At 48.0% G+C, this 27,225-nt stretch overlaps 1 protein-coding gene across 4 annotated transcripts in view; it reads left to right on the top strand.

The window, feature by feature from the left end:
* Positions 1 to 27,225, top strand: part of Pdzd2 (PDZ domain containing 2) — a 336,232-nt gene that overhangs the window by 296,386 nt on the left and 12,621 nt on the right. For all 4 annotated transcript variants that reach the window (XM_050139075.1, XM_050139076.1, XM_050139077.1 and 1 more), the window contains 10 exons: positions 1,628 to 1,701; positions 1,806 to 2,034; positions 2,711 to 2,828; positions 4,939 to 5,071; positions 8,787 to 8,868; positions 10,331 to 10,365; positions 11,229 to 11,385; positions 12,999 to 13,789; positions 17,133 to 17,277; positions 22,791 to 26,715. In XM_050139075.1, coding sequence (XP_049995032.1) covers positions 1,628 to 1,701; positions 1,806 to 2,034; positions 2,711 to 2,828; positions 4,939 to 5,071; positions 8,787 to 8,868; positions 10,331 to 10,365; positions 11,229 to 11,385; positions 12,999 to 13,789; positions 17,133 to 17,277; positions 22,791 to 26,715 — 5,689 coding nt within the window. The remainder of the gene's footprint in view (positions 1 to 1,627; positions 1,702 to 1,805; positions 2,035 to 2,710; positions 2,829 to 4,938; positions 5,072 to 8,786; positions 8,869 to 10,330; positions 10,366 to 11,228; positions 11,386 to 12,998; positions 13,790 to 17,132; positions 17,278 to 22,790; positions 26,716 to 27,225) is intronic.

The following is a 27,225-nucleotide window of genomic DNA, read 5'->3' as shown; positions in this document are numbered from 1 at the left end:
TCTTCTAAATGTTATGTTTTCTTATATGTTTATCTATGAGAAATGTAAGTCACTTGGGCTGGACTTCCAGCTGTTGAGTGATACACCTTAAAAGCTCTCATGTAAATTCTATGCGCATGAGTAACCGTTTCGGTGTTTCTGTCCTGAGCCCGTGTAGGTACATCCTTCAGTTGTGTAACTGAACAGTTGGTGAGGCCAGGCTGTTCTGAAAGGGAGAGCATTTCACTTACTGTGTGGCTTGTGCAGTTGCGTTGAAGAGAACGCATGGGATGCTGCTGCATTTCTCTGCCTCATCCAGCGGCTTCCCATGTGCGTGGCGTGCTCTGAGATTGGCTGTCTGCAGCAAACATGTGTGGTTTTCTGCTGTTTGAACTGTCTTGTCGTACGGAGCCTCTCTCCCCTCCTGCACTGCCGGACAGAGTCTGTCTGCTTTTTCTGGGGCATCTTTATGTTTGATGAGCTGTTATTCCAAAACCCAGCCCATGTCACAAGAGTGCTAATGAGAACCAAGTTGTCAGAAGCCAGCAGGATGTCCGCATCCCCTGACATTCCCAGAAGGCACTGTGAGCAGCGTGGAACATGACCTGACTTGAGGTTGTTACAGTGTTGGAGATGAGAAGTTATTGGAGTCAGGGAGAAGCATGTGGACACTGCACACACACTGCTCACAACTTCGCACACCCCTGCAGTCATTGGCATCAGCCTGCAATGATCTCTGAGGCAGAAACCTCTAGTCTTGCCAGTCTGAAGATGAAGTCTGGGACCTGCCCCAATAAGGCCAGATATCCAGACTATTTCTGGAAGTGGGGCTATCAATTCTCAGTCACATCTAAGCGAGATTTTCTCTCTACTGTTAATTGAAACCCTATTCTGTGTCGTGTTGAGTCTCTGCACTTGGACAGCTTGTCTTTCTGCAGATGGAGCGTGGCTTCTTCACAAGCATGCCTGTGTTGAGGTTTCCTTCAGTAGGTTTATGTTTTTAAATAAGACTATTCAAAACCTGAAACTGCAGCTCAGTCTCTGAGCATATTTCTTGTCAAAGGTGTCAATAGTTAACAATCAGGTCTTCAAGCCTTCCATAGTGGGTTTTCCCTTTTGGTGGTGGTGGTTGGTTACTTTGTTGGTTGCTTGATATTTTATTCTTGCTTTGTGTTTGCATGTGTTCTTTTGTTGATTGATTGGTTAGCTTGGTTTGGGATTTTATTTTGTTCTGTTTTTAGTGATGGTAGTGGGTGTTGGTTGGTTGATTGGTTGTCAGGTGTTTTTGGTCATGTTTTAGTCCAGACAGTCTTATTTTGTAACTCAAGCTAACTTTAAATTCACTTTGTTATCCCAGCTAGCTTTGATCCCTCCTGCCTCAGCCTATCCAAAGCTAGGAATCCAAGTGTGCCCTACCAAATCCAGCCCCAAAGTTGTTTAATTATTGATTATAGAATTATTGCTGAATAGTATGAGTATATTTAAATTTGTATTTATTGTTCCATTTAGGGGACACCCCTAGGAGCTAAGTTAGTTAAAATGGATCTGAACCATAAGAGTTATGTTCGTAGGGTAAGCCACTGTAGCTCAAACCAAGCAGAGTCCAGTAAACTAGAGCTTAATGTATTTCCTCACGTTTGGTCACCAGGAGATGAAATCCTAGATGTCAATGGAATACCAATAAAGGGCTTGACGTTTCAAGAGGCCATTCACACCTTCAAGGTAACGTGTCCCCTTGGCTCTCCTTTGTTCTCTTCCTTTTCTTCCCTTCTTCCCCTATGGGTTTTGCCATCTGACAGTTTCCCACGCACCTGCTTGTTTTGCAGCAAATCCGAAGTGGGTTGTTCGTCCTCACGGTGCGCACCAAGTTGCTCAGCCCCAGTCTCACCCCATGCTCCACTCCCACACACATGAGCAGGTCGAGCTCCCCAAGCTTCAACAGCAGCGGGGGACCCCCAGCAGGAGGAGGTTCTGAAGAAGGTGGTTCTTCATCCTTGGGGCGGAAGGCTCCTGGGCCCAAAGACAGGATTGTCATGGAGGTCACACTCAACAAAGGTACCGTAGCAGCTCCTTCCTCCCTGGCTTTCTCCTCCATAGCAATCTGGGACCTGCTTTTACTTTCATTCTTTGAATCAGGTCTTTGGAACCGCCTGCTGTCAGGTGTCTAAGTGGTCCGGGTCATCACAAGGAGAGATGTTGAATCATTTTACAAAAGGGAGGTGAAATTGCTGGCCACAGTCTTTAAAGTTCTCCCCAGATGAATAACTCACCATTTGTCAGGGACTTGTGCTAAAATGAATGGTCCAGCCTTCTAAAATCGTAAAGAAAAACAAGAATAAGTCAACACTAGTAACTCCAAGTCCCAGGTTCTCAGCAGATCCGAAGGCCTTTTCTCATTTCTCCCCTCCCTGACTAGGACTTACTGTAGAAGGGGAATCAGCAATTACAAATAACCAAGAAATTAGCTGGCGGTCAAAAAATTGTCTAAAAGGTTTCATTTTCAGGCTTAAAAATATTAGTCATTCTCCAGCTATTTCCAGACGGATTTGAGGAAGTCCCTTAGACTAAGCAGAGAGTAGAGCCTGAGATAACATGAGAAGTAGGATTTACATTCTCCATCTGGACCAAACCAAGAGCGTATTGGTCTGGATATCTGTTAACTCTGTCAACTGTGTTTGCACGTTTTCTGGTGACGCTGTAACATTCGCTTCTGTTGTCTGTCCTTTCCCAGAGCCCAGAGTTGGATTGGGTATTGGAGCCTGCTGCTTGGCCTTGGAAAACAGCCCCCCGGGCATCTACATCCACAGCCTTGCCCCTGGATCTGTGGCCAAGATGGAAAGCAACCTGAGGTTCGTGACATCCCTGGCATATAAGACCCCCCCCCCCCCGTATACAGTCCTGGTGTGGTCTTGAGTTGTGAAGACACGCATTATTATTTGCTTCAGCACAGACAGGGACAGAGAGAGAGAGAGACATATAGCCCGGGCTTTGAACTTACTATACAGCCAAGGACAACCTTAAACTTCTGATATCCCGCCTCTACCTCCCTAGTGCTAAATTATAGGTGCTTACCACTGTGCCCATCTGTTCTACTTAATTGTTTCTGTGGAATTCAACATCTTTGACTTTTTTTCTAATAATCTAGCCAAGACTAAAGTTAACAACATCTCCAGAGATGAAAACCTCATATGAATCAAATTTGGTTGAATCATAGAACTTTGAATCTTGGTTTCTGCAATGGTGTTGTTAACTTGGCACAATCTAGAATCACCTGAGAGTCTCAATGAGGGATTGTCTAGACCAGCATGGCCTGCAGACATGTCTTCAGGGGGTTATTTTATCTTAATTGTGGTGGGAAGTCTTCCCACTGAGGGTGGCGCACCGTTTTCTAGGAAAGGGGTTCTAAATTGTAGAAACATGGCAAAAGCAAAGCAAGTGTGTGCTCTTGACTGTAGATATGACTAAAGACTTCAGGTTCCTGTGTCTCAACGTCCGCACAGTGATGGAGCACACCGTAGAGCTGTGAGCTCTGCGAGCCCTCTGTCATGGGCTGCTTTTGTCGTGGTATTTTATCACAGCCATGGACTACAAAATGAAGACAGCTTCCCTACCTGCTCCGTGGTGTTTGGGCTCGGAAGTTCAGTGTTAGAATTTTGCCGAAATAGAACTCTCGGCAGATCATGTGTGGCTATTTCAATACACTCACTCATCATTCATTTGTGCAAACGTCACTCCACAACCTGGAACTGCTTATACTGGTTCAAATGACCCGGATGCAAAAGAGCCCTGGAGTCACGTGTATGTGGGAGGTCTCGTTGTAAAGGTTGAACTTTCTCAGTAGCTTTCCTCGCCATTTTGAGGGAGGACAACTACAGTCTGTCGTCTAAAGTGCTGGACCATCAGATTTCTTAACTCAGTTGAATTGTGCAGTCAGCCTTCTGTGCACACAAGAAATCGCAGTCCTCTTCCCTACGGTAATCGCAGTGGTTGGTGCCCACCTAAATATCACAAAAATGTGCACACGTTACACAAAGCTCTCTGTGCAAACAGTATCACCTTTCTCCCCCGCCCCAGCCCTTCATAAGCATCTAAGTCCTTTGGCAGAAGAATCGTCAAAACACCATTTGTTGGTTGCCATTTTGGAGGCTGTGTTAATGGATTATGTTACATTTTTTGTTAATCATCAGAGTGAATTTCCATATTGAAAAAAAAACTTAGCAAATCATCCAAAGTACATTAAAGAAAATATACTTTTAGAACCGAAGGGGGAAAAATCCTTTAATGACATCCCAAGTTGATGTTTCTTTCTTGAATGGTTCCATATGCCTGGGGCGAGCCAAATGAACATTCCTCAACCCCCATGTAAAGAGTCTTTGTTCTCTCTTGCTGAGCTCTCTCCCAATAATTCCAAGTCAAAATAGGCAACTTGTCGTAAATTTCTCATTTGTTCAAATTTGAAATATTTTTACAAATTCTTAGGTAACCTTGGCGCTTCAGATATTTCCTCCTTTGACTATATTACAGTAATCATTTCAAGATGGTAGGAAGAAAGACAAAACTGATGGCGGTCAAGAGGCTATCATGCGATAACCACACAGACCTGAGAGAGCTCAAGGGAGCCTCCTTTTCAAAAGGAATACTTAAACCTCTCTCAAGTGTTATATAAACCACTTTGTGTAGGACCTCACATACAGTAGGTGATCAACCAGTGGTACCCTTCATCGTTGTCTTTTTATCAGTTTGATTCAAGTTTACTATTTCTGATGGTGGCCTCGGCCAACTTAAAGTGTGATGTGTATATGAACGTATTGCTTTATTATAAAGATGAAAGAAAGCCATTTGCTTCTTTGAAGTATTTAGAAAAGACTTTATATTCTAAACCCCATACTGAAAGAGAGCTGCGTTAGGTTTTACAAATCTGACTGTTGCCGCAGTGTGTTGTTATGTCTCCCTCTCTAGCCGGGGTGACCAAATCCTGGAGGTGAACTCCGTGAATGTGCGCCATGCAGCCTTAAGCAAAGTGCACGCCATCCTGAGTAAATGCCCGCCAGGACCCGTTCGCCTGGTCATTGGCCGACACCCTAATCCAAAGGTGAGCTGTCCGACCCTGCTTTGAGTATGGGACGATGGTTTGGCTGCTTGTGCAGTCCATGACAGTGTTCATATCCGAGTCTCTTCGCGTCAGTGGGAGAGTTCGTCAGCCGGGGCTGGGTGTCACCTGTGACTGATGTACATGGGATGTGAATAGAGACACTATTGTCACTCTAGAAAGTTTTATTGGAAAATGTTGTTGAGGTTATTTGATGATTTTAAAATCTGAGCTCCTGGAAAGCAGCACCCTGGTAACCCCTATGGCTAGTTAGCTGCTGGTAAAATACTTCTTACCTACATCAAGAGAACCTGAACATGCCAGACTAGGTCATCTCTGTAACCCTGTGAGATTTGACATATCTCGGGAGTGGAGAACCTGGGAGGATGCATCAGTGAATAAAGCAATTGTCATAATGTGAAATTCATTACCTAATGGTTCCTTGAGCTTTCTCTGGGTAGAAGGCGACGGTAGCATCCAGAGCTACACAGACGGGTGAGATCATAGTGTCCTGAAAAAGGGCCCTGATGTCCATGGCGTCTTAGGAAGACTTCACAAATTACAGGAACCTATCTGTGCTTGCGAGTGACAGCCAATCGCTTATGTCAAACTTTCAGTCACCCATGCCTCCAAAGACAACCGTTGTGTCAGGGTGAAAAAGCGTTAGATGACATAACTGAACTCTTTTAAAGAGATGTCCCCTCCTGACCTCCATGGTTGCTCCTGTCATTAAGATCTAAGAGCTCACCAACTTAAATAAGAACTGAAATAACTTTTTCAACCATTGACCCATAGAGACTATTTGGTCATCTCTCCTCTGTTCAGTCGCTTTTAAATGTTTTAAGTAAACTATAGATACCTCAACAAGTTCAATTCAATCCACTGTATAAAATTATGATCAGATTGTATTTAAACTCAAAAGGCTCTAAACATTAGCTCTTCTGGATTTGCAGCACATGATATGTGGTATCATTTTATTATCCTGGGTGGTCCCAGGCTCCTGTGCATCTTAGACTTTCATGCCATTTTGTTCCAGTAAAGGCCACAGCTACTGCTGCTGCTTCTCCTCCTCTTCCTCCTCCTTCTGTTGTTATTCTTGTGCTCTTGCTTTGTGTGTTTTCATGACATAATTTCTCTGTGTGGCTCTGGCTGTCCTGGAACTCACTTTGTAGACCAGGCTAGCCTCAGACTCAGAGATCCACCTCTCTCTGCTTCCCAAGTGCTGGGATGAAAGGCAAGCACCACCACCACTCCGCATCTGCATCTTCATGATGACATCATTCTAAACACTAAGTGACCTTTGTTTGTAGCATTGGTCCTGCCCTGTGCAGGCAAGTGCTGACAAGCATGTCTTGGTCTGGGAGTGCGGTGGCAGTGATGATGTTGGGACAGAGATCCCTTGAGAACGATTCAATGCCCTGGTTTTTGCTGTTGTGGATTTGCTTGCTTTCTTCTCTCGGACTGTTTTATCTACATGCATTTTCAGAAATGTCTTCCCTAATACATATTTTAAGGATTTTGGTTTAGAATCTGTTCTACTGGGTGAAACTCTTTCTGCTGCTGTCCTTGTGGTTCTCTCTGGGTTCCATCTGGCACCATTTTGCCTTGTGAGCCCAGCAAGCGAGAGCTGCTGCCAGCTCGCTCCCCCACGTAGACCCCAGCGCTCCCATCCTCTCTTTCCACGTGGTACACTGTCCAGCATGTAGCTGACCTAATGCCCCCCACCCCGGTGACATTAGAAATGTAAGCCGCTGGCCTCAAGGCAGAGCTGACTTCCAGCATCGCGTGGGTGGTGATTTGTTCAGAGTCTGCTTCATCTCAGCCCAAAAGCCATTTTGCCACCACGACCCGAATCAGAACACTATTTCAGGGCAAAGCCTAATCATCCAGATGGACGGGTGGTCTGAGACCCCTGTTGAACACACAAATGGGTTCGTTTTCCCAGTCACAATTAAATGGCCTGGGGTAGACTGGCGGTGTGTCCAGCAAAACCACACTAGAGTGTTGGACCGGTTTTCATGTTTCTTCCTCGGTAAACATGATGTTCTTGGTTGTCACATGATACTGTATTTTTCTTCTGGTTGAGATTCCATCTTCGATTTAATGTATTTTCGTACCACTAATTCAGCACTCTGTGCCAGGAGGACATTTTGATACAGAATATATGCGCTGCCGTAGTTTTCGTGTGGTTCCAAAAGAAACACCGCAGCATTTTCTCCTCTCCTGTTTCTCATGATGTGTGGAGCAGTGGCTGCCCAGCTGGGGATATTCAAACCTTCCAGGTCTAGACAGCTGAGATTGGGATTTGTTCCGATAGCAGCTTCCCGCTTACGCTGAGTAGAGAAAAGATGGGGGCAGGCAGGTAGCAGAAATAAACCGGCTCTTCTCCCTCTCGGAGAAACAGTTGCAAATACCGAAAATCTGTTTTCAAGAAAAACACCGTCATTGATGCTGACATTTTCCCTGGCTCGTTTGTACTAGTACATTATTTGTACGGTTATATTTTGCTTTGCGGAGGGGTGCATTGTGAGCCAGCCCACATGCAGAAGTGTATTTTATTTCCTGTGAGCCTCGCTCTAAAGTGTCACACAAAGGCCATGGTGTCATTATGGTTCCTCTATTAGCATAAGCCTGTATTTATTTATTGAGACAAATCCACCTTCTTATCCAAATAGGATTTATGTTAAATATTACTTTAGTATACAAAATTACCATCCGAAATTTAAAATAGCCTTACCTTTGAAACAAACTAAGTTTTCTAGTTATCTTTTGAGATGGGATCGTAGTCTGGTATATCTCAAGCTTTTATAAAGAAATTTCCCATGAGTCGTGACAGTGAAGGATTTTTGTTAGGATAGGTTGCTTACTTTACAGTTTTACTCTTGTGTAGGTGTGTGTGTATACATGTCAGGGTGCACATGTGGAAATCACAGGCCAACTTGGTTATTTCCTTCCACCACGCTGGTCCTAAGACTTGGACCCATGTCCTTAGGCTTGTGGAAGGCATCTTTGTCTGCTAAGCCATCTTGCCACCCCAAGGTTTTTTTTTTTTTTTTTTTAAAGATTTATTTATTTATTATGTACACAGTGTTCTGCCTGCGTGTACATCTGCGGGCCAGAAGAGGGCACCAGATCTCATTACAGATGGTTGTGAGCCATTATGTGGTTGCTGGGAATTGAACTCAGGACCTCTGGAAGAGCAGCCAGTGCTCTTAACCACTGAGCCATCTCTCCAGCCCCACCCCAAGGTTTTTTATTTTATATCTGGTCTTACATTTTTCATTGCACTTACTTATTTCATATGTGCGTGTGGACATGTGCACACCGTGGTCCTGTGGAGGAGTCAGAACAACTCTCTAGAGTCGGTCATCTTCTGTCATGAGGGTCCTGGGGATTGAACTCAGGTCATCAGCCTGACAACAAGCACCTGTATCTGCTGGCCTTACGTTCTTTCAGAAGGATGAGAACTAAGTGTTCGGGAGAGAGGGGTGGATATAGTGAATTTGGTAATCATAGCATCCAGTGAAACTCGGGACAAGTCCGTGGATTTTGTTGTGTATACACTGTTTGAAGCAACCCACCAACCAGCTGGACTCCCACGCTCCGAGTTACTGCTGCTAAGGCATTCCCAGTCTCGGACCCTCTGGTCCCAGCCACTGTTACTGGGGGGAGAATAATACATGCAAACATCTAACTTGTGTGTTCTGCTGAAAATCAGGTTTCTGAGCAGGAAATGGATGACGTGATAGCCCGGAGTACTTACCAGGACAGCAAAGAAGCCAACTCCGCACCTGGCTTAGGTACGGTCGTAGCGCATTCGTGATCACCACTGAGAAAAGGTTCCGTAAATTCACCCATGGCACTCCGCACGCAGTAGCGTAGGATTCTCTGTGGTTACCAGGGCTGGCCACAGTTGCTGTCAGAGTCTACACACACTCTCGGTTCCTTCTTTTGATTTCTGAAGTTAATGTATTTCATTAAAGACCTAATCATGCATACTGCTGACATGACCCCCGTAAATTAACAGCTATTCATGAATCTTGTTTGAAATACACAGAGGAGATTGAACACCAAAATATGAGTAATTTGATAATACAGAGTTGTTATCCTTCCAAATGCTGAGGTTTCTTTATACGGATTTAAAAGTTTCAATACAAACTGCCTTCAGTTTGCTGCTGGAGGCAGCAAAACTTCTCAAGTTTTTCTCCTTCCGTGGAAATTTTCAGGTAGGGAAGGAGTGCGGTCCTCCTTGGCATGTCTTACTAACTTAAAACATTTCTTATTAACACTTAAACCTGTATCAAATTTTAAAACAGTTTCCTTAGTGTGGAGACCTAGGAGGATTCTACAAACGTTGCCTGACTGACTAGAGGCGGCTCTGACATTTAGATGGATGCCCTGGAGGAAAAGCAACTTGGAGATATGAGTTACTGGATGTCAAAGGAAAAGGAATGGGATTTGGGACAACCGTGAAATCTCTGATGATTTGCATCCATAATTAATATATTTAAAGTAGACTAAGCCATAATGGACTCTTTATCCAGCCCACACGTTGGGCTCTCTTACCCCAACACTTCTACTTGATCACTCAGCAAAGGTCTTTTTCTTTTTTTTGAAGCCGGAATTCTCATGCCCTAAATCTCTTTTGCCTGTGACATGTAATTTAAAGTCTACAGGCTGAGCTCTTCGCCCTTCAGCTAAAAAGTTAAGATCGACATCCAACCACGTCTCTAGTCCTTTCCGTAGATGCCTGGATGGGGTTCATTGGTTCATTCATCCTGCTGGCCATGCACCAAGTGTCACCGAGTACTTAGCAGACACCAGGTGTGGTGTGCAGGCAACACCACTGCCCAGTGGGCTCGCTGAGTAGTGAGAAAAAGGAGCTTCAAAGATCCACCCCCCCATCAAACTGTCCAGTATGCAGACATTGAGGTGTGAGCCAAATGAGACCCTCGGTGATATCACAGAGCAGGAGGAATCATAGCCAGGGTCCTGCGGCGTGAGCCAGAGTCTTGAATGAAAGAGGAAGGTGGGGTGGGAGGGGGTAGACAGGTACCCAGGTAGACTAGATGTGGGGGTGGCTATCCAGGTAGGCTATGCATGCATTTACCTATGCATGGAACTCATTAGTGACACTCAGGCAAAGGATAGTTTGGTTAAATATACTTGGCTCCCCCCACCCCGCTTTTTGGTGAAATGTCTGAGCCTGCTTGTAACTTGAGATTGATCAGATTAATGATTTTCCGAATGCCCCCCCCACAGGTACCCCCTTGAAGAGTCCATCTCTTGCCAAAAAGGTGAGTCAAAATGCACTTGGGGACCACAAACTGATTTTTAGAGGCTTCCCAGTCAAGTCCCAGACCCCAGCACTTATTTCTGCAAAGGGATCTTTTGTCCACTTTGTACAAGAAAGTGGCAACGACACCACTTTGAAAACCAGAGCCCCAAGGTGTGGTTCTCTTGTTAAGTATTCACCCAAGAAAGAGCAGAGCAGAAATTCAAAACCCCAAACATTTCTAATTCTGCTGAGGTTTGGGAGAGCCTGCAGCTATTGGGACACTGTGGGGCGTTCCTCAGTTCACTAGAGCAGGATTTACACCGGGCAATCACCTGCCCCTGCCCCACCCCACCGTACCCCACCACCAGGTGTTCCATCAGTTGGCTGGGTCATAGGGCTTAGTTTTTCATTCTCCTTTCCTATCCCTTCTTGCACTGGTTTTGTTTTGGTTTTGCTAAGAGGATTAGTAAGCTACTGTTGTGGGGGCTGGAGAGATGGCTCAGCAGTTGAGAGCTCTGACTGTTTTGCCAGAGGACCTGGGTTCAATTCTCATGGACCCACATGGCAGCCCACAGCTTTCTCTAACTCCAGTTCCGAGACCCTCACACAGACATACGTGCAAGCAAAACACCAATGCACATAAAATAAATATGTAAATCATTAAAAAAAAAAAAACCCTACTATTGCGGTTTTTCTGGTCATTGCTAAAAAGTGCCTCTCTCCATCAAAAAGCAGTATCGGCCCACGTTTTGATGTATTGATTGTCGCTTTAGCCACCCTACAGTAAGTGGAGATTGGCGGTTGCTATCACAGCTGGTCCCAGTGATGAGGGATTGGCTGTGGTATTTCTCCCTAGACTCCAGCATGTTCTCTTCCCAACAGGACTCGCTCCTCTCTGACGCCGAGCTCTCCCAGTACTTTGTACACGACGGGCAGGGCTCCTTGTCAGACTTCGTGGTGGCTGGCTCTGAGGACGAGGACCACCCTGGAAGTGGCTGTGGCACCTCAGATGATGGCAGCCTGCTTCTCGGACCCCCTGGTGAGCAGGGGAGCTTGAGGGAATTGGGGACTCAGTAGTGCAGTAGGCAGCTGCCAGTTCCCCGTCTCTACTTAGGGGTCTTGCCCAGGACAGCAAGGAGAGAGAGCCGGAAACAGTGCACGTGCCTGGCTGAGTAGAGGCTTCCTCTACTCTCAGCAGTGGCGACCAACTGTTCACGCCACAGTGAGTGACCCAACGCATTCTAGCGCCAGCGGTGAAGGTGACTTGTCCAGGTCCCCTCCACATGGTGTTTACAGCATGTCGTCTTGAGTTTCGGGGCATCAAATCAGAGTAAGCAACCCAAGGCACTCACAGTTGAGGGGAGCCCAGGCAAACCCCAGATCTCTTCCCTCTAAACTTCATTCTTCTTATACAACAGTTAGGGATGTGGGACTGGGTGAGCCACTGTCAGCAAAAGGTCACTGCTACTCAACAATCCTTGCGTCTCTGTTCACATGAGACCGTCGGACTGTATTGAGCTCTCAGACTTCTTCTGTCAAGGTTTCCCTTTCCAGTTTTGCTCTTTGAGCTTCAGAGAGGCAGACATGGGAGCCACAGTGGGGTGTGCAAATGGCATGCCTGTACTTTGCACTGTCGTGTGGACAAAAAAGCATGCCAAGACTTGCAGAATCACCTGCTGTGTCAAAGATGCCTTGAGGAGCAGACAGCTTGGGCTGTGTCCCACGCCCTTTTGTGACAAACAAGGAGGGAAGGACCTCAGGTGATGAGAACACAGGTGTGAGGGACATGCTAGCCGCTGTACCTGATAGAGAGGTGTTCTCAGCATTTAGGTCAGACCCTCAGTAACTCGGGGGACAGAATGAAGCTGAAGTATGGATTCTCCACCCCTAGAAAGCCCGCCATTCAAGTTAAATAACCGGAAGTTGGCTTTTTGTTATTGTTCTTAAGGGTGAGGAGATGGCTTAGTAGGAAAACCACTTGAAGCATGAGTTAGGGATGAGTTCGGGTCCTAGGAGCCACGTAAAGCCAGAAATCAGGAATCCTAGCACAGAGAGAGGGGAGGCAGGCAGGAGAACCCCCGAGGGGTTTTTAGGTCAGCCATCCTGCCATATGCAATGGCAAAAAGCAAGACACCGTGTCTCAAATGAGGTGGAAAAGGGGAGGACTCTGGCACCTAAGATTGTGCTCCAACTCTGCCCATGTATAAACATGTACCCACTCACCTGCATTCACACTCAAACACACCCACTTCCTGAGCACACACATGCACACACACACATGCACACAAAGATATGCATGTGTGTATATGTATCAATATGTATATCTATGTGTATAAAAATGGAGCTGGCAGAATAAAAAAAAAATCAATAGACTGGCTGCCCTTGCTGTTTGAACCACAAGAAACCATGTGTTTTACATGGAATTCCAGTGGCCTGAGGCTGTGTCTGGCACGTGTAAATTCAGAAGTGCTTAGGGACAGCGGGAGGACTGTGTTTGTTTGTTTGTAAGTGACTGGACAAAGCAGTCTTTACTCTTGATCAACAGGGTGTGCTTAGAAGAGCAAACACTGGGTTTTATTTCTTTAAGGTGATAAAGTCAGGCCTAATCGGAAACCTGTTTTTGTCTGACTCTTCTCTCTCCTTCCATTGCAGTTCACAAGGAGACAGGGAAAGCCAGGGCCAACAGCCTTGTGACACTCGGAAGCCAGAGGACCTCTGGGCTCTTACACAAGCAGGTAACTGTCGCCAGGCAAGCCAGTCTCCCTGGAAGCCCACAGGTCCTCAGGAACCCCCTCCTCCGCCAAAGAAGGATACGCGGCTATGACGGCAATGACGCCAGCGATGAAGAAGACTTTGATGGGGAAGGGGACTGCATCTCACTCCCAGGAGTCCTACCAGACCCCAGCAGGCCTCTGGTAGATGACGACACTCGGCCCGCCTTGACAACCTCTTCCAAAAGCATTGATACAAGTAAGCAAGAGGACCGCCCCCAGAAACCACTGGTCAGCAAGGCCTGCTCCGTGCCTCTCCTTGGCAGTGTACTGGACCTAGAGCGTAGCATCCCTGATGGGATGGTGGGTACTCCTCCCAAGGCATCCAGCCTGCCAGGCTCTGTAGAAACCACCAAGAGTGGGCCTGGAGGCTCTGGGAGAAAGGAACTCTCAGGGTCAAAAAGTTCACCAAAGCTGGAATACAGAGTCCCCGTAGACACCCAGAGCTCAAGGAGCCCAGAAAATGCCACCTCCCCACCACAGAAGAATGGAAATCTGGTGTCCAGACACAAGCCTGTGGCTAGGATCAGCCCGCACTACAAGAGGTCTGATCACCTTGAGGCCCCCAGTGGAACAGCCAACGGGCCATGTGGTCAAGACATGGTTGGAGTCCAGGCTCCAACCAGGAAAGATGCAGTCACTGGCCATCAGCCAAGTGGAACCGCAGAGAAGGTAAATGACCGGCTTTTCTGTTAAGTCTGAATGTTGCGCGAGTGACTGCCGAGGGCTTTGTGAGGCGCAGGGCAAGCTGGATGAGCGTGTGGTGACGGCCGGACTATCTTTCAACAGTCATGTAATGGGTGCCCATTACTGAGGTGGCAGGCTGTCAGTCATGGGATGACTCAGCCAAAGATCTGTGCTCACTGCCTCGCAAGGCACGGGGCCAGCAGTGATGATGGGAAGGCATTGGGGAGCGGAGGGATTAAAGCTGTGGGCCTGGGGCCAACTCCACTGACCAATTGACACGAATTGAATGATAGATGGGCAAAGCATTGGACCTTCTCAGGCCTTGATTTTTCTGGGCCCAGAGGCAGGGGGTTACTTTCCGCCTTGGTTGGCTGATGGGAATGACCAGTAGATGTTAACTGTCATTGTGTCCAGCTGATAAGGCCAGGGAGGGACCCTCGGTTGCTTTCAAGATCCCTACAAGGGAGTGAGTGTGATCAGAGCCACAGAGACCCTTCACGCCACGTGAAGCCAGGCGTGGCAGCACGAGCCTGCACTGCTAGCACTGGAGGTGGAGGCAGGTGGATTGGTGAGCTTGAGGCTAGCTCCGGATACATAACTAACTAAGAAAATGTCACACAAAATAGCAGTGTCCATCCACCACAGGGGATGCAAATTTAATTCGTGTAACTAATTGCTCGTATGTTCATTACCATTTCATTGTTCGTTTAATTTTTGCAGTATATCTCTTTGCTAGCAAAGAGGAAAAGAGAAATTGTTCAGTCTCTGAGCGAAGACTCTGAGATGATTTTTAAGGTCTTATTAACGAAGATAGTTTATTGTGGTTTAAAGTGGATGTGTACATAAACCGGGAAAATACGAAGTCATAAAATTTGTATGCAGTAGAAGTCCTTTTTTTCCCCCTTAACCTTATGCATTCATAATTTCTCCTCTCCTCAAAAATTCTAGTTACTGAGCCTGGAGAGACAGCTCAGCACTTAAGAGTGCTGGCTGCTCTTCTAGAGGGGTGTTGAGTTCAATTCTCAGCAACCACATGGTAGCCCAGAACCATCTGTAATAAGGATCTGGTGCCCTCTTCTGGCCTGCAGGTGTACATGCGGGGCACTCAGACATTATATATATATATATATATATATTTACCGCTAAGCAGCACATGTTTTATGATACATGCCATTAGTGGGTGTGTTCTTTCCTTTAATAAAATACCATCTAGATGGGAGGTGTAGCTCAGGGGCGCAGTGCTAGTCCCATACATAGCACATACACAGCCCTGGATTTGATCACCAGTACCCTATCCCTCCCCACATGCTGGCTCACCATTAAGACCACCGTAGAAGGCCAGATCAGGATTTTTATTCATAATTACTGATATCTATTAAAAAACAGTTCTTGCCAAATATAGTGTCACCTGTCAGGTTAGCAGTTCTGATTAGACATGCTATAGATGAGATAGATAGTTAACACGAGCACACAGATATATACCAAGGTGGGGGCTTATATATATTCTTACTTGTATTTAATGTGTGCATATTCCGCCTGTCTCTCTCTCTCTCTTGCTCGCTCGCTCGCTCTCACTCAGTCACGCATGTGCTGTGCCACCAGTGTAGCAACCAGAGGCCAACTTGAAGGATTCGTTTCTCTCCTTTATGTAGACCCCTGGGATCAAACTGAGGTTGTCAGGCTTGGAGGCAAGTGCTCTTACCCACTGAGCCGTCCCAGCCCACGGTTTTCTAATTTTGAAACAGTTACAGTAAGAACTTCTGAGTGGTTGGAGAGATGGCTCGGTGGTTAAACACACTGGGTACTCTTCCAGAGAAGCCAGGTTCAACCCCTAGCACCCACGTGTTAGCTCACAACTGCCTCCAAGGGCATGAGGTACACAGACATACATTCTGGCAAACACTCACACACACAGAATAAAAATAAAAACTTTAAATGGAGAGGGAGGTGGTGGTGGTGACATACACCTTTAATCACAGCACCCAGGAAGGAGAGGCAGGCAGAACTCTTGAGTTCAAAGCTAGCCTGATCTACAGAGCAAGTTCCAGGACATCCAGAGCTACATAGAGAAACCCTGTCTCAAAAAAACAAAAATAAATTAATGTTTTTAAAATTGAAATGGGGGTGTGCGGGTGACTTTTGATCGATATTTTGATGTTAAATACTTTTCTCATAAAAATTTTGGTTCTAAAATTTGACTTTACAAAAAAGGAAGAATGTCTCACTCACCGTAAGACATCCTCAGATATGAAGCCGGTGTCTTCTCTTTCAGTGTCCCCACGGTTTCTATTCAGCACCTTTTAAAAGATTTTGTGATGATGGTTGTTGGTATGTATGCACGTGCGTGTGCGCGTGTGTGTGTGTGTGTGTGTGTAGATATGCACTCCCATGGGCGTATACATAGGTCAGGGAGGGCATTGGGTTTCCTCTCTATCACTTGCCCTGTCTTATTCCCTTGAGACTGAGTCTTTCACTAAACTGGCGCATGCTGATTTCCAGCCAAGGAGACAGCTAGTGATTGCCAGTGACTCACGCCCCAGCCCCCGCGCTGGGATCTGAACTTGGGTGAGAACTCTCTCAGGTAACAGAAAATGAGCTGTTTTAAGATATGCAGTTGAGGGACCCTTTCCACGCCATCTTCTGTCCAGCTACCACTCTTCTGCTTTCGTCTTTCCGGTCTCCCTCGCCAGAACTTAGCTAAGTTAAACACTACGCTTCCCTCAGCCGATGACTGACACCTTACAGAATGAGTTTTAACAGGAGTTGTGAGAGACACATTATACCTTCGGACGGACATCCCTCCCCTTCTGCCACCACCTTTGGGCCACTTTATGATGTATCAACTCAGTGGGTTAATTTCAAATAAATATGATTGGGCTTTTTGTGAGTTTTGAATTTGTTTTTGTGTTGAGCATTCCATAGAAGAAAGGAAGATAAAGTAATTGACGCTTGGCCTAAGGGAAGTCTTGAAATATCTCATACTGGTTTCATTTCTCCCGATTTGCCCTCTTCCCTCGCTATCAAACTTGGGAATTGATTTCACAGTCTTGGCTATCCACATGTTAGAAGGTACCTTCCACCTATAGAAACCTTACCTGCTGTTCTTATAGCTATTCTCATCTTCTCTTTAAAACTTTTGAGATTTGGCAAGTCTTTTCATCCCCTCTTGAAAGCTGAAAAATCTGAGGCTTAGGGATGAGAATCCAGAACCTGGATCTCCCAGCTCCCAGCCCCGTCTTCCGGCTCCCAAACCGATTCTCCTCTACTGTCTTAGGATGCAGAAACCCTGAAAAGCTATTAACGTGGCTTCTGCTTCTCATTGTGCCAGGAACTTCGGGGAAATCCCACCCCGGGGGACAGATATGTCCCCACCAACTGTGGAGCAGCCAGTAGCCCATGCCACCCAATCACTGGATCCCCCACAGAGAGCCTGCAGGGCGGTGCACCAGAGTGCGAGCCACACCCTGAGAATGGTAAGACTGTTAATGTTGGTTCCATTGAGGGACAGGGAAGCAAAACCGCTGAGGGAAATCAATATTTAGGTGTCAACTTCATGAGATCGCCATCCTTGAGCACTGTGCCCACCCACCCTGTGTGCGTCCCACGTCGAGCGCTTCCGTGTTCGGTCTTTGTTTTGTGACAGGGATGAGATGTAAGAAATGGGATTCCCTGCCCCCGCCCCATCTCTCTAGTCTGCTTGTATGAAATCAAGCCCACTGAGAAATGGCAGTAAAAGCCTCCACGAAGAAAAGTAAGACGTAAATAATAATGTAGGAAAACTGCCTAAGCATCATGGGAGACGGACTGACTGCATGAGAGCGGAAATCATGACCAATTACATCTTCAGGTTTTTTTTTTTTTAAGTCAAGCTGAATTAAGTGAGTTCCTTAAAGGAGAATCTTCTTATGGATGGTAATTACCATAATGTCCTGATAGTCACTGAAGTGTTAGTGGTCTGTGGTAATAGAAAAATCAGGTAGCTCCCTTGCCAATCAAGGCAGTCCCATAAAATTATTACGTTTTATTTATTTAGTGTGTATATTTGTGTGTGTGGATGTGTACGTGTGTGTGTTCGCGTGTTCGCACGTCAAGGTCACAGGACAATTTCCTATAGTTACGTCTCTCCTGGGGATTGAACCCAGGTCTGAAGGTTGACATTAAGAGCCATCACCAGCTCAGGGATGTCCTACACATTTAAAATTTTGAACTTGTGGGCTCCCTGCTTCAGTCAGTCCTGGGTGCTCGAATCACAGGCTTATGCCACTATACCTATTGTCTACCTACACACTGCTGACTACTCACAGAAAGCATGCAGACCACCCCACGCACACACACATGCACACACGTACACACATTCGCGCGTACACATACACACATGCGCGCACGTGCACTCAGTTGCTCCTCCTTCCTCAGTCAGTGATAATTCGGTTACCATGGTTTCTGCTCCACCTTTCAGGTCCAGTTCAGTCACCCACTACTGAATGAATGCTAAACGGACAATTTTTATTAGCAATTTGACTCTACTACTAAGCATGTTAACTTAAATGGGGTTCCATCTGCAGAAGATGAAGTTACACGGAGGCAGTTCAGGATGTCCCCTTTCAAAATAGCCTTCATTTGAGACCAGTGCCCGGGTACACCCTAAGAGTGCACGTTCTGTAGAACGATTGTCCCAATGTTCTCCTGGGAGCCCACATTGCCCTCCGAATAGAAGAGGCAAGAGACCACTTTGTTTTATCACCAAAACCAATCTCCTCCTAATTTAATACAGTGCAGAAAATCTATCCACCCAAGGAATTATTCTAGACGGGCTCATTTTCCTGGTCCTCGGGGGTTTGTGCCTTCGGGAGGTGTTTATACAGGCCAAGCTCTTTGGGCCAGAGAGGTGTTTAGTCTCCCAGCCCCAGAGTCAAAGAAAAGACATCTGCTCTGTATTCCCTAGAGCTATGTCCCACCTGTTCAGCTGTGCTTCCAACCCTCTGCAGGTGTCTGTAGGTGTCTGTCTGTCCCCTCTGGAATTTACCCCATACAAGCGTCAGGAACTGATGATGTTTAATATGTAACAATACATGCGCAAGGTTTTAATTAACATATAAACCTTGAATTTTACCAAGCTGCTTCTATCATTGAAGTCTCACGGGCAAGGAGCCTGAGAGTTGGTGCGATGATGCTCTGGCGCCCTCTAGGGCTCTGGCGGTAGACCTGAAGTGTTTGATGCTCTGGCGCCCTCTAGGACTCTGGCGGTATACCTGAAATGTTTGCCCTGCATATTAAGTTTCATGACTCCTACAATTTTTAGTGTTCCGTCTTTTTGTGGTATTTTCATTCTCAAAGGGACCTTGACTATTGAGCATGGCCCTTCTTCCTTCTATTTTATCAAAAATAAATGTTTTCCAATGTACAGAAAAGATATTCTTCAAAATGTAAATTTTTAAAGGGAAAGATCCTAAAACATAATTGATAAAAGAAGGAACTCCTTACCTTTAAAAAAAAATCTGGTTTTTGAGCCCATGAAATGGGTCATCAGGTAAAGATGCTTGCTGGCAATCCTGAAGACTTGAATTCAACCACCAAGACCCATATGGTAGGAGAGGACTACTGACTCCTACAGGGTGTCCTCTGACCTCCACACATGTGCCATGGCACCAAGTACCTGCACATATACAATAATCAATAAATATAGTCCTGATTCTTAGGACATGTATCAATTTTTAGACAAGACAAGAAATATACAACATCATACACAGGCCAGGTCCGAATCCAAGCTCTGATACAAGCAGGGACTCCTAACAAGTCACACAAATCCTCAGTTGCCTGCCTCGTGCACTGGATCCTGAGGCATCTGTGAGGTTTCTCCATGTACCCTGTACTAAGAAAGCACTGTTAGTAAAGCAGTATGCATTACTATGTGTATGCGTATATGTGATTTTCCTAAGGGAAAAGAATCACATCTGCATGTATGTGCCGAGCATGTGATGGGCATTTGGTAAGGTACATACAGGCACACACAGTTTTCCTGAGATGGCTTTCAGAAAGGAAGAAAGACTGATTTGTCCTTGTGTGTAGGAATAAGACAATAGCTATGCTGGTCCTGAGGGCTGACCTGCAGCCCAGGCAGCCATGATTGGTTCTCTTAAAACAGGAGCAGGGACCAAAACCTTCAAGGACTGGGCAGAGGTGTTGTGAGAGAAACTCCGAAGAGGTGTGGGGAGCGTAGACGCCCTATTTGCTGCTAGCTCTATAATGAAATGCAGGTCTCTTTCTTGTATAAATTAGGAAGTTGTTGACCCAACCGAGAAGATGGAGAGAGTTCTCCATGGCTCTTCCTCTATGTGTCCAGTTGGTACTGCTAGTCCCATGGTGTGTACAACAGGTACAGGATCAATCACATCCTGTGCCGCTGCTTTTCTCGGTGTGGTACCTAACACACTTCTTAGCCTCGGGCGCCCAGAGAAAGCAATGGTCAAGCAGCTACCATGGTGACAGTGTTCCTGCATGGCAGGGGTGGCATGAGCCACACTGAGCCCTGGTGACTCAGCAGCACTGCGGTCTGCTCTAGGAGGCAGCTGGACCTGCATCCCAGAAGGTTTCTACCCTGGGGGTGTGACCATCGGGGGACATCTGGTGGGGTCCCCAAATGAAGCATTGAAAGGCAGTCCAGGGGTTACCTCCAGATAACTTCATCTCCCGCAGAGGGGCTGGGGATAAGGCTCCGTTAATACAGGGCTTTCACAGATGCATGAAGCCCTGGGCTGGATCCCAGCATCACAATTGGTTGTGGTGGTTTACACTTCTGTAATCTGAGAGGAGGGTCGGGAACTCTGAGTTCAAGGTTGGCCTGGGGTACACGAGATCCTGTCTCAAAATAAATAATAAATAAATATGCAAACCTCTGAAGATACACACTTTGCAGCAACTCAGCTCACTAACAAAAACTGCGCAGCAATGTGCCTCTTAGTGAATGTTTAGTCAGCAAATCTGAAACTGTTAAGTGGCCTTTGGCAGCCAGAGACGTGGCTCAAGGGTTAGATCCCTGAGCCCACATACGAAAGGAGAGAGCATTCCCTTTTTTACACGCTGTCCTCTGACACACACACACACACACACACACGATAAATGCTTTTTTCAAAATGGCCTGAGTCCCTTCCTCTTGTCACACTGCCATACACACACACACACACACACACACACACACCGTGTTTGGTGCCAGCAGAAGTAAAGATGTTACACTTGAGAGTTCACAAGCACAGGAATGGTACTTGGCCACCTGAGTTTAAATCCCCAGTACTCACGTGGTAGAAGGAGAGAAGCAACTCCTACAAGCGGTTCCTCTGACTTGCACATGTAATGCAGTATCGTCTACACACACACACACACACATACAATAAATAGATGTAATTTTGAAAAAAAAATTAAATTGAGACTGGGCTACATCGGTGCTACCCACCTTAATCCCAGTGCTCAGGAGACAAACGGATGGATCTCTTTGAGTATGAAGCCAGCCTGGCTAGCCATGCCCTCACAGTGAAACCCCGTCTTAAAGAAAATCCAGAGCTGGGGATAGAGTTCAGTGGGGGAGTGATTGCTTGGCATGTTCAAGCCTCTAGGTTCAAATGCTCAGTACCACCAAACAGGGAAAGAAACATTGTAGCTAAAATCCTATCATTGGGTATGTAGCAGAATTAGTTGGGAGACTGCTTACCTAGCCTGTGCCAGTCCAAGGCCCTGGGTTTGCTCCCCAGTGTGGCGTAGTGGTACAGACCTGTACTCTCAACACCACAGGGTCAGTAACGTGACCAGAAGTTCAAGGCCAACCTGAGCCTATCTTTGTCTCAAAAACAACCTATAACAGGGCGTTGCTGGCACACACCTTTAATTCCAGCACTCTAGAGGCAGAGGCTGGCAGACCTCTGAGTCTATACAGCCTGGTCTATACAGACAAACCCTGTCTCAAAAAACCACCTGATGATTTCATAGACAAGACGTGAGAGGAACTTAACATTTGGGGGAACACTTCTCAAACCGAGACTTTGCGTGGCTCTGAGCCTGCTGCCCCACTGTAAGATGGTACATGCTAAAGTGAGATTCGCCCAAGAGAGTGCCCACTGCAAGGCTTTCCAAGGGGACACCTCCAGGTCTCAGGGCAGCTCTCAGAACCACTGGAACTTGACTTCCTGCTGCCCCTCTGTCCCCGCACCTCAGAGCTCCGTGTTTTGTACCTGTCTGCTTTCAACCTGTTTTCCTCCTCACCATTTGGGTCAAACTGTCCCTCAAGACCCCTCTCAAGCTCCCCCACTGCTGAGGTTTCCTGGACTAGCTGGTGTTCAGGTCTCCTGCTTCTCCAAGCCATGGCAAAGGCAGAGCTGGAGCCCCGTGTCAATGGGAACCCTAGCTGGAGCATCTGTCGTTCCCTTTAGCTCCATCTCCTTGCTAAAAAAAGCAAGCCCTTTGACTAAGTGTGCAGGCACAGGCCTGTCATGGAGGCTGAGTCAGGAGGGTCCCCACAGGGCCCCACAGAGAGACCATCTCAAAAAGCAAATTGAAAAGGTAAGTCTCTTGAGTTTGGAGGTTCAACTGTTGGTGCAATCTGAGGCTGAAGTCACTCATGATCAGGCAGGTGCAGGAATGGGACAAGACCTGACGCCTCTGCCCAGTCTAGGCCAAAGCTAAGGAATAAGACCAACAGCCTCTCCCCAAAGCTGCTGCCGGTAAGAGGTGCTTGGGTCAAGAAATCTAAGCAGGGGATTTCTGGTGTCGCCTGTCTGAAAGCAAACAGAGAAATGGGCAAGTTTAATCGTCCGTCCTGCATGTCTGAGTTATTTTAAGGCCATTAGAGCAGGGTGGTGGTTGTTGGCTGTGAGGACTCTGCAATTTGAGAGAGGAAAAGAAAGACCAGAAGGTCTATAGGAAGGCTGAAATTATTTATACTTTTTTAAACTTCTAGAAGGTTTCTGTTTGCTTACACTTTCCCTATCACCCGATACAGGACGGGATGGTTCCTCAGCCCCCCCTCCACCAGGGAAGAGAAGGGAAGCTCATCCTGTCTCCAGCAAGACTTCCACTGTCACCGAGCAAGTTGGCCAGCCTTTGTCTCCCAGGACCACGGAGCCTGAGTCCCAGGACGTATCTGAAGTGAAACCAGACAGCGAGCAGAATACGTCTCCCAGAGAGAAGGCCTTGGCTCCTCCTGACTTGAGCAGGACTTGGGCTGCACCTGGGGACAGCTCTCCCAACACCAGGAGAGCAGCTGTCCCCATGAGCACAGGAACAACACCAGCTATCGCCATCCCCCATCTCTCCCTTGTGTCCCAAGAAAGGAGTCGAGGTCCCAGCAAGGCCTTGGAAACAACGGGACTCTGCATACCTAGAAGCTGGAAGGATAGTCCTCAGCTCGAAGATACAGCTTGTATGTCTGGGAAGACGTCACATGCCAGCCCCTCTCTGCCACTGACTCCCGACAGGACCCTGTCAGGGAACAGAGAAAGCCCTGTGACAGACAACTTCATCAGGGAAGCCTCTGAGGCAAGGTCACAGTTCTCCCAGAAAGCAGACTTCGGGGCTCACCTGGGCATTTTTGAGGACCAGTCACAAGAAGGAGCTGGGGATGGCCGTTCCCACCATGCCCAGTCGGTCAGCAGTGACCACACATCCTCCCCAAGGAAGACTGAGGGCACAGGCCCTCCCCCGCCCCCACAGTGGGCATCCCAGCCTTCCGTTTTGGATTCCATCCATCCCGACAAACGTTTTGCTGTGAACAAGAACTTTTTAAACAACTACTCCAGAAATCTTAGCAGCTTCCATGAAGACAGTGTCTCCATCTCGGGCCCGGGAGACAGTACGGAGCCATCACTCTCATCCATGTACGGTGATGCTGAAGACTCCTCTTCCGACCCTGAGTCTCTTGCCGAAGTGCCACAAGCAGCCGCCAGGAACAGCTGGTCGCCTCCCCATTCTCATGGGTCCTCTCATCAGGGAGGAACTAGTGAGTCTGAGGATGAGCAGATAGAAATTTGCTCCGCAAGTGGCTGCCCCGAGAACCCGGGCACTGCCCATCCCCCTGCCCGGGCTGCACTTTGTCGAATTCTGCCACTCCAGGACAGCGCTCTGAGTGAGCCGGCGGCAGCGGGGGGCACCTGTGAGAGAGTCTGCTCCTTGCCAGGGACTTCACAAACCTCCATCTCAAGCTCTTCCCAGCCGTTTTCCTTCCTGGATGTCAGCTCTCAGGAGCATGAGACGCAGGCGGGCATAAATGCTTCACAGAGCCGCAGGCCCTCATGCACAGAAGAAATCGTGGCCACCACCCGCACGAGCTCAGTCGTGGGAGACAGCCAGCCTTCAGAAACGGCCAGCCATGGTCACAACCTGCCATTTGCACTTAGGAACTCAAATGTGGTGAATGGCTTGGAATGTGACCTGCTGGGTAAAGGAAGCCCAGACGAAGAAGAAGCTGAAGCAGCCACCGCTAGCGTGATGCACGGTATCTACGCCCTGGGTGCCGAGGGCCCGAAGAATGGAGAGACTGTTTTGGCAGACCTACACATTGCCAAGAGTCGCAACCCGGACGATTTACTACAGAAACCAAAAACAATCTCCAGGAGGCCCATCATGGCCTGGTTTAAGGAAATAAATAAAAATAGCCAGGGTACACATTCGCAAAGCAAATCTGAGACAGAACAGTCCTCGACGCTGGCTCCAAAAGCCCAAATAGTGAGCACCAGCCACAGCAAGGGGCTGGCTGTGCCTAAGGGTTTCCCTCCAGTGCAGAAGAGCGAGGAAAATACAGAACTCCCCAAGAAAACTCCAGTGGAAACACAAAACTGTCAGAAACCCAAGTATGGCCCTAGGCTGAGGAGACTGAGTGGCAAAGGCAAAGGTGGCCCTGAGGCCCCCGTGGCCGGTTCTGTCAAGGCCAGCGGAACCGACCACAGGAAGACCTTGGTTTCACCCCAGGCCTCCCATACAATGCTTTCTAAGGCGGTGTCACACCGGCTCCACATAGCTGGCCAAGAGCCTAACAACGCTCCTGTGGACACCCCCAAGCCTCCCCAGTACATGCCCGAGGGCAAGCCACCCCTGGCTTCCTCGGGGCCACCAAGGACCTCGGCATCAGACACGGGCATCAAAACCTTCGCTTTACCCCTGACCTCCCCCAAGACTCTCCCTGAGCAAAGTGCAAGCAGTCGGTTCCACATGGCTGTCTGCTCGGAATCTGACACAAATTGTCCGGCCGTCTCCAGGTTCCCAGGATGTGGAGCGGAGGGCAAGGTGTCCCATGGTGACTCGGAGTCAGTGAGTCCCACAGCACCAAGGATCAGACAGAGCAGGCCGCTCACACCCAGCCGAGTGGACTTGGTGGTGTCAGAAGCAGCCCAGCTCAGGGGGATCACTGAGAACGGAAGTGAAAAAATCACTAGGGATCCTGTAGAAGGGACAAACCAGCTGAAAATAGTTGATATTTCTTCTGAAAGAACGCCAAAGAATGTGTGTGGTGATAAGCCACCTGATGGTGACAGACAGGGAGGACTCTTGACCCAGAGCAGCTGTAGGGAAAAGAGTGGACTCGGTCTCCGGCAGTCGGCAGGGTCACCTCCCTCTCAGGCCTCCCAGGTGGAGCGGGAAATGCGCTGGCCCTTCGGCATGGCCAAACCAGCCTCCTCCCCGCAGCTACCTGCTAAGACATCAGATTCCTCCCAAGGCAGATCAAGCCAGATGCCAGCCTCCCTAGGGGTGCCCAAGAATGGTATACCCATAAGCCCTGGGGGAGAGGAGCACCCCTACTTCACACCAAGGCCAGCCACCAGGACTTACTCCATGCCAGCCCAATTCTCAAGCCACTTTGGACGAGAAAGTCCTTCCCCACATAGCCCAAGCCACTCGCCTCAGGATCCCCAGGTCCCTGTGATGAGTATCGGTCTCTCTGAGACCAAGGCAGCCAAAGGCGTGACTAATGGACAGGGTACGTACAGTGTGAAGCCTCTTCTGGAAACATCAAAGAACCTGCCACCTATGGATGGAGGGGACACCAGCGCAGTCCCTGAGGCGAGCTGCCTCGTCCCAGACAAGGTCAAAGCCACTAGGAGGCATTACTACTATGAGCAGAACTGGCCCCATGAATCTACCTCGTTTTTCTCTGTGAAGCAGAGGATCAAGTCTTTTGAGAACCTGGCCAATTCTGACCGGCCCTCAGCCAAGTCTACCACATCCCCGTTCTTATCCGTGAACTCCAAGCCTCCCGTTAGCAGGCGGTCATCTGGCAGCATTGCTTCAGGGAGCCTCAGCCACCCCAGCGACGTGACAGCAAGGTCACTGAGGCGAAGCCTGAGTTCCTGCAGTGAAAGCCAGAGCGAAGCCAGCGGCCTTCTTCCGCAGATGACCAAGTCCCCGTCCAGCATGACGCTATCTGTCTCCAGGCAGAATCCACCAGAGACTAGCAGCAAGGGTCCCAGTTCAGACCCAAAGAAATCACTCGTCCCTGTGAGCATTCCCACTTCAACAGGGACCCCAGCCTCCTCACCCACGAAGAGGAACAAGTCCTCAGTACGCCACACCCAGCCTTCCCCCGTCTCTCGATCCAAGCTCCAGGAGCTGAGAGCCTTGAGCATGCCAGACCTAGACAAGCTGTGCGGTGGTGAGGACTACTCTGCCAGCCCGGGTGCCGGGCTCTTCAGAACCCAGCTGGAAATCATCCCCAGAAGGTCCCTTGGTTCCCCCGCTACCTCTCCAGCTGGCTCCCCAGCTAGAGGTCATCCAGGCCTCGATGGAGCAGCCTCCCCTGCATGTCCTGTGAATGGTAGGACCAGAATCTTCCCAGGAGGGAGCCCTCCAGCCAGTGACCCCACCATACCCACTGGAGTCAGGGAAGGAAATGAACCTGCTCGGGTCCTACCTTCTGGGAGAAGCTGGTCAATGACGTGAGTATCTAACCTCCCTCTTTCTTAAGCCAGCCTACTTCCATTGAGAATGTGCATAGATTTAGACAGTTTGCAAAGGTGATAAGGGGAGCCCCATGCCACCTCTCCCTCACCCTCCCTAATCAACACCTTACACAACCCTAGTCCATTAGTGAGAAGTAAAGACTTAACGCCGAACAGCCAACCATATGCACAAAGCCACTGGCTTCAGATTTGGCTGAATCGATTCCTCAATGTTCTTTTCTAGTCCAGGATCCAATCCAGGCCACATTGCGCATTTTCTTTTCTTTCTTTTGTTTTTTGAAATGAAGTTTTTCTGTGTAACAGCTCTGAGTGTCCTGACTTGCTCTGTAGACCAGGCTAGCCTCTAGCTCACAGAAATCCATCTGCCTCTGCCTCCCAAGTGGCGGTTAAAGGCGTGCGCCACCACCACTACCTGACTACAGAGCATTTATCAGTCCTAGAAGCACAAAAGGCCCTGGAAGCCACCTGTGCCCGCCAATGTGTGGT

Source organism: Alexandromys fortis, unplaced genomic scaffold, assembly GCF_014885135.2.
Source record: "Alexandromys fortis isolate MF-2015 unplaced genomic scaffold, M_Fortis_MF-2015_v1.1 scaffold_37, whole genome shotgun sequence".
NCBI classification, from domain to species: domain Eukaryota; kingdom Metazoa; phylum Chordata; class Mammalia; order Rodentia; family Cricetidae; genus Alexandromys; species Alexandromys fortis.
Note: the sequence above shows the minus strand (reverse complement) of the source record. Positions and strands in the feature narration are given on the sequence as shown.